Source organism: Geospiza fortis, unplaced genomic scaffold, assembly GCF_000277835.1.
Source record: "Geospiza fortis unplaced genomic scaffold, GeoFor_1.0 scaffold167, whole genome shotgun sequence".
NCBI classification, from domain to species: Eukaryota; Metazoa; Chordata; class Aves; order Passeriformes; family Thraupidae; genus Geospiza; species Geospiza fortis.
In genome coordinates, this window is record NW_005054355.1 from 2,312,676 (window position 1) to 2,320,651 (window position 7,976).

Sequence of the window (7,976 nt, forward strand, 5' to 3'; positions counted from 1 at the left end):
CCTCAATACTCTGTTAAGTTATCAGCTTCTACTAGTTCTTAAATGTGTCATGTTTGGTTAGCAAAACGGAAAACAGATTTAATTCTGTTGTATAAGAATTCCTTAGATATGGTTTGTGTATGGAGAAAAAAAAGGTTCTGTCGCCTTCACTATCAGAAATTTCTGCTCAGGGCAGTTAAAAAATTTATTATCAAAAATCATATCTCATTTCTTGGAAGACAATAAATGTGGGTAACAAGAGTGAATGGCTGTTGGATGAAACATTTAATTTCCCCATTTTAATCTTCCATGCAAAAATTTAGTGTTCAGTTTTTAACAGTTCTACTGGGAATTCACAGTAAGAAAAGACACATTTTGGTGGGACAATGTCATTATTCCATCACTGGTGAGCCAGATCTTAGCCCAGAATATTGATATCTTTGTCCATCAAGATAAACAACTCCTTTATTGCTTGGATTCTCTGATCTGTATCCTTTTTAATATTTTACTGCAACATAGGAACCAAAGAGCTGGTTCCTCACATTTTCTTTCTTCATCAAATGCCACCGGGTCAATTCCTGCTAAGAATGCATTGAATCTCATGATCTAATTTATCTCCAGATTTATAACTGCTTTCTTGATGTTCATAAAATGCACATTTTTCAATAGATTTTGAATTTTGTCTAATAAAATTAGAGAACAAATTGTTTGGCTTGGTGTGTTTTGTTTTGGTTTCATTTAAGGTCTTTTATTTGTTTGTTTCTGCTTTTTCCTTTCTAATCTTACAGATTTGAAAGAAAACTGCCATACTGAACATCAACACTTGTGAATTACCTAATATACTGTTTTGGAACAAATTATTATGACATTCATGACCTTTTCTCCCTTGCTAAGTTGCTGAAGATTTTCCTGACAAATCTGAAATGAGTACATTTCTGCATGTATTTGTGTATTGTCAGACACATATTTGAAAACGTGGAGAAGCTTGTGTTTCAGCAACCTACCCAGTGTGCTTTCATCTAGCATTTTTTACAGGCATGGAAAATATCTCTTTGCATGCATGAGAGTAATTAAATCTCTTGTTTGCAGTAGCATTTTTTTTGCTGACTGAGAGGTCCAGCATCAGGCTTGCTTCAGCCTATGAAAAACTTTGCCAGTCAACAGAACATCTGACTTAAGGTACTAAACAAATAAAACCTTTACTAAGTGGATGTTTTTCTGCCGTTCTGTACATATACTCCATTATTTGAGTAAAAGCTACATATGACTGCTTACTGAGCCTTTCTTCAGCCTTAGGACTGGGGCTCATGAAATATCAGTTTCCCTCATTTAATCTTCTTCTAGAAGAAACTCCTTTCTGATACGATTTGTGCATGGATAGCTTTGCCTGAGCTAGACAAAAATCATTTTTTTCTTTAGCAAAGGGGTTGGAAGAGCAGAAATGCTTTGATGCCTCTGAACAAGAGAAACGTGACACACTGGATCTCTTGATGAAAGGGGACAAGGAAGAAGAAAAAGTAGATTTGGCTTGTTTGCTATGAGGTTATTCTAACACCATTGTGTAGTAAAATAAGGAAATAAAACATAAGGAAATTATGAGTAGAATGTACGTCACATCTACCAGATACAAGCAGAAAACACACTTTTGAAGAAGGCAGGTTATTTTCAGATGAGAAAGCACATTGGAATGAACATTCCCTCATCTAACTCCTACTTTTTTGGTAGCTTTTTTCTAAGGAATGTTTTTTCATTGGGAAGGATTCCCGAGAGCTATTTCTAGGAGAAATGATAGAGAAACCATTGTGGTTTTCCTTTAAACTAGCATTTAATTACATCAGATGCCACCTACAATGTACTAAACCATCTGGCTTGTATTTCTTTCATTACTGTAAGTTGGCTTATGGAAAAAAAGAGAACTAGATTAACGTCAGTTCAAAGCTTGGACTGGCACACCTATCACCTACAGAAAAAGCTATGGTGATGTTAAAGTTATTAATTCAGCAATTGTTGTTCACTGTGGGCATCAGTTATACTTTTTTAATAGAATAGAAAGGGAGCATAAAGGCTTTATATTTCACATGTTTTTAGGACTGGTGAAAGAAAATCACAAACTATTTCTGCATAAATACTTCCCAATTTGGCCTGTTATCTCCTTCATGAAATTATGCCGCAACCTAAAGGCACTAAATTTTTTGGGGTTGAAAATGGGAAATTCCTTGTATTTTTGATCTCACTCCAAAAAATGATGTTTTATCTCTTGTTTTTTTGGTTCAGATTTCCCTGGAGAGCTTACACTGACTAAACTGACTATCCAGAGCGTATTGAAAATGGTGTTCTCAGGCAAAGCTGGAGCCTCTAGGCATGATTCTAATAAAAAAAAAAATTTAAAAAAATCCAAATTCACTATATAAATGAATTTGTAGATATCCTAAGGCCCTTATTTTCCCTTGAGAGTTATCTTAAGTATACTAATTATTTAGCAAGCATGACACTGCAGATTTAGTCTGAAGACTGCTGCTAATACACTTCTCTGTCCCATTGTTTGCAACCTGTCCTTAAGAGCATGCATGCACTATTCATGCTTGTAAGTCAGGATATCAGCCTACTCTTCTGACATTGTTTGAAAGTTTAGTTGGCTTGAGCAGTTAATAAAGATTTATAGTTGAGCAGAGACTTCAGAAATGTACCAACCCCATTATTAGCTGGGGACTCTATGCTCTTGTATATTGGGTTTGCTTCTAAGTGGAAGAGTGGAAAAACACAGAAGAGGTCAGAATGACCTGACCCGACTCAGTTCCTCTCAATCTTTGTCCTACACTTCTTCCTCCACAATCCCCAAAAATGTCAACAAGAAATGGTCTCCAAGTTTCACTTCAAAATAACTGTCCCTTCTCAATCTGCTGTTAATTTAAAGCCAACATTACAGTACTCATGCTTGCACATGGTAGTGATTTACTTAATTTAGCAAGACTGATAACTATCTTTATAGATATTTGTTAAAACAGATATGTAGCCTGGTACTGAAAATGTAAAAAAAAACAACAAACCCTAACAGCTACTAAGGAAAGGAAAAAGCAAACCAATATTACACTTTTCACATTCTTGGGAAGCACTTATTTTTCTGACCCTCTGGCTCCTATTTTGACATAGCTCAACTTTTCTGTCAGCATATTTTTGCAAAAACATCACAAAAGGTGTGCAACACTTTCAGAAGTGCTTGTAATTAGGATTCACTGTTTATGGGAGCACCAACAGCTGAGAGGGTATGTGGATCACACACATTTCTTTCTTACTGCATTTACTGCTATGAGTCATGGAAAAGAGATGAATGGGTGATCCAGCAGTTTTCCAAAACTGCAGCAGCCAAGTTCCTTTTGGTAGCAATTATTTGCTTACATATGCATATTGTACATAGATAGATTAATTTTGGTCTACTTAAATGCAGAGAGAATATCTTGTTAAAGACAGAGAGCCCAAATGGAGGAATACCAAATATAGGTGCCTTGTGTGTCTCATCAGCTACTGGCCAATGAGTATATACTTTTCACCAAGCTGTTCAATCCTGGCTCACCATGACAAAACTATTTTAAAGCAGTTCACCCATATATGAATGACAAAAAAGAAATGAGAGAAGCCTAACTATCCCTGATGGCATTTGCCCATAGTTACTTCCTTTTGTTTGAGTCCTTATATATAGGTTTTCATTGTGAAGGTTGGAAATTTTTGTTGTTAGTAGCTACAGGCCACATTTAGTCGCTGTTTTCTCTTAGCTCCATACAACCCTCAGCCTCACAGCTGAGTTCACAGCTGTCCTGTGATCTTCCTACATTGTGCCTCATTTATTCCTTCTTATGAGATGTACTGCTGGAGTGCTGTTTCCTCATCCCTAGTAAAACTCTTACCTAAGGAATCAAGTCACAAAAAGAAAATACAGGACAGAATTGACTGTATATTTAGGAGGTTATTTTCTAACAGGCCCATTCCTGTCACTACTGCCTGCAGAAGAGATCAGCAGGAGCTGAGGAAATCACCATACTTTGCAGAGCATACCTGAAGTACAAGTGCAAATGCACTATCTACAGTGCTATTGCTTTGTCAGCCCCTGTGCTCTGTCATGGACTTGGGAACTCTTAACATTAAAACTTCCTTGCATCTTTCCTCAAGTGCATAACCACTAATCAAAGAAAAGCTCATAGATTGAGTATGGGTAGTCAAGGCACCTTTAATTTTCCACCCCAATATACATCACTTCCTGAGACCCGCCAGCCTGAGGATGCTCCCTTACGGTAGATGGGACCCAAGAGAAACTTACTCACAGGAGATAATGATTTGTGGAAATAATGCTAGCATCAGAGGTGAGGACACATTTCACCGAAGATCAAAGTGTTCTAGTAGCTGAAATATTTCCCTGCAGAGCAGCTTTTGCCAAATGCTTCATTGCTATAATGAAGAACCTTAATTATATGAGCAAGAGTTGCTAGAGTACGTAGTTGCTGGTAGCTTATCACATTTATGGGACAGTGCACTATTATTGTAGTTCCAGATGTGTTGTTCATATGCTCATTTACTAATCTTCTCCTCTCCCCTGATATTTTTTTTCCTCTTTTTTTTTCTATGTCAAAGGTTGACAAAATAGAGTTGTGCTTTGCATTGTCCTTTTGTGGTCATGTATAGAGGAACTAGAAAAAGGGACGCACACCACAAGGTTCTGCAACAACACCAGAATAAATTAGGGCAAAAAGAGAACAAACAGAGAATCATGAAAAGCGTGAGGATGAAAAAATTAAGGGAACACTATAGCATGGAGACAAGGATAAAAGAGCATAAGGTAACAGCAGTGGAAGACTAGCCAGAGCTTTGGCCACAGGGTGAGATCTGTGAGGAGACTTGAGAAAATGGCTCTTTCTAATGCTGCTGACCCAAGCTCAGAGCTCCCATTCAGACTACAGCAGAGCTTCAAAAGTTCTCCGGTTCTGGTGCTTTTGTCCAAGCCTCCTCAGTCACATTTTGTTCAATGCAGTTTTAGGAGAAGATTGCACTTTTTTTCTCAGTGTATGAGGAGTTTGGGAACAAGTAGAAGGCTGGGGGAGAAAACAATTGATGCACAAATATCTTGAAGATTTTCATGCTACAGACAGGCACAAGACAATGGGTTTTATAGGCAAATGAAATGCATGTGTGACAATTTTCATGCCCTATACTTGCAGCATACCTTGCTCTGGTTATTACATTACAGAATGCTAACTTCACATTTTCTTTACTGCGGGGAGGACAGGCCCTATATGTGTGATACATGTATCTGACATCTTCTAACAATCCAAGGTGTGCAGACACATGGAGTGAAGGGAGGGGAAAACTGGGCTACGTGTAAATTGTTGGAGCAATGTACCCAGCAGTCATGCTGCCACCATTTTCAGTGCGCAGGAAACAGCCAAGATAGCAGAACTGCATGAAGCACAGAGCAGCTATTCCCTTTGTAGCTGAACAGAATAATACCTTCAATGTAAATGCCTTCATCAAGAATTGCAACAATGCCCTGTAGAACACCTAGGCAGCTTTAACATCTACTCTCAAAATACTTCATGTGTCTGCAGAGCTGGTTTCTTATCCTAAATGACAATTTGGAGAAGCATGCATGAGCTTTGGTGTTGCACAAAGCATATATTCCCAGGGCTGAGGGATGGGAAACTTTCTTTTCCTGGTGTTGGTAGGGAACTTCTACATGTGGTGCTAAAAACCAGCTTGTCCTCATGGAGCAGCATTTCAAGGCACAGCAAATCTAGAGGCCCAGAGTGAGAAACACTCAGTCACTCTGCCATCCCCTAGTGGAGAGAGACTGGAGCCTTCCCAAGCATCAGAGGAGCATGAGGCCCCTTGGGATTACTGCAGATATGATGTGCTATCTGTGTGGCTCATTCCTTATGCTTTGTGCTGTTCATGCATGCTGGTCCTGCATATCCCACATTGCTAGGATCAGCTTTAGAACAGGAGTGGGATGTGAGAACAAAGCACTGCAGGAAGACCTGAGTTGAGGCAGGAAGGCTAGTTGTGCTCTTTTGCTACTTGGTAACAACTCATGCAACCGCTCTCGCAAGCAGTTTAGAGCCAATGAAGCTTTGAAAACCAACACCAGGCTGTAGCATGACCTGAGAACCAGGCATGCTTATGCCTGCACTGCTTTGTCCTGCGTACACTCTTCTTGTACAGCATGTTTCAAAAACAGTATATTTCCTAACTAGTTCAGAATTGCCTTTATTCCATCTAGACAGAATAAAGGTGGTTGCACAAACAGCTCTTTGAATTTATCTATAGGGAAGTAATGGAGATGAAAGATGTCAAAAACCAACAATGGTTTCAACAGTGCTTGCCAGGTCAGCTGCTTGCCAGGTTTAAGATGAGAAAAGAGATCAAGAATTCAGCCAGTCTTGTTGGAAAATGATAGTATCATAGTTTGAATAATGCATTTTCCTCTGCCTCATCTGTATTTTTGTGCTAACCAGGGCTTACTTCTGAGAGCCAAATGCAGCAGAAAATGTGTAACATTCTTCTTGGTCATGCACATATTTATTAGAACTTATTTCTCTCTTGCCATGGGGGAGGGAGGAAAAAGCATTGTCACCAGTTATTTCTTTGGTTTGATCCTCAGAGATTTGGGACAGTCTTAAGGGACATGCAGAGAAGATTTTGTATTTCTGAGGTGGTAAATAACTTAGGGCAGTAAAATGTTTCTTCTCAGTGTGTCTGGTGTGAAATGGGTAGTCTCTGGGTGGAACTGGTACTAAAATGCCTGGGAGCAAGGCTCACAGCTAGAGTAAGGAGAGACAGTGCAACAGGAGGTAGAACAGGTAGGATTTTCAGCTTTAGCTGAAGTGAAAGATTAGAGCAGGCAGTAATATGGCACATATGGCACTGCGTCAAATAAGCAACTGTTTTACCCTTAAGAAGGGAACTTTGCTGCCTTTTTTGCCTCTCCTTTGAGCTGAGGGCTCTGTGACCATCATCACAAAGCTAATCATAGCGGGTGCTAAACTCTGCCTGTGCTGCCGAAAGGCACAGCCCGGAGGAAGAGGGGCTCACAGTGCAGATGGGCACACAGCAGGAGTCCCAGTCTCACACAGCTCAGCCGAACCACCCACTGTAAGCTGGTTCATAGCAAAACTTTATCAAATGTTTGGGATCTACTGGATAATGTCACACTGGGTTTATTCTTAATTTACATGATTTTTCAGGGCTTCAGACCGTTTTAAGACACACAACCAAATGCTGAGTGATAAATGGGGTTGCCCTGTGTGAGACAAGTCTCTGTGAAACTGCAGAGTGTTCTGCAATGGCAAGAAAGCGAAGTCAAGGGGGAGAAAAAAAGCATATAGGGTTTTATTATCCTGGTCTTGATCCATGTGTTTCTATTTTCTTGGAATGAGAAACCTATATAACAACCATGTCAGTGTGCTTCTCACCTGTTCATGGTGCCTTCTTCCAGAGCGACATGCAGAGGACCCAGGGCAGCAGCACACCACAGAGAATTACATGGTGACTCCCACCACCACTTGCTGTATGCCAGAGGACCTCTGAACCCTTGAGGTTCTGCACCAGTTAAAATCGCCATTATACTCTCAGAGGTAGGTCACCTGTTAATATGAATTTTGGTAGCAGACGTCTTACACCACCTGTTCCGTGCAATGTTGTGAAGAAAATGAAGCTTAGCACTGACCAGTTCACCTTGTCCAAAAGAGGATAATGTCAGCCCACCATATTTTTCAAAGAAGCTCTCAGGTATAAAGTAGAGCTTAATAACAGGGGTGTATTGGGGTTGTTTAGTTTGTGCAGCAAGGGTTTGATAGAAGGGGTGCAGGGGTGATTCTGTGGGGTGATGCCAGAAGCTGCTCCCAACAGACAGTGCCAGTTCCAGCAGGCTCTCAGATGCACCTACTGCTGGCCAAAGCTGAGTCCACCAGGAACACCAGTAGCAACTACGTGATGGCATAATTAGGAAAGAG

The 7,976-nt window shown here is 40.0% G+C and overlaps 1 protein-coding gene across 1 annotated transcript in view; it reads right to left on the reverse strand.

Moving 5' to 3' along the window:
* SPTLC1 (serine palmitoyltransferase long chain base subunit 1) overlaps positions 1–7,585 on the reverse strand; it is a 71,916-nt gene extending 64,331 nt beyond the window's left edge. Inside the window, exon 1 of the mRNA XM_014308036.2 lies at positions 7,437–7,585. Coding sequence (XP_014163511.1) covers positions 7,437–7,585 — 149 coding nt within the window. The remainder of the gene's footprint in view (positions 1–7,436) is intronic.
* Between the last annotated feature and the right edge of the window lie 391 nt (positions 7,586–7,976).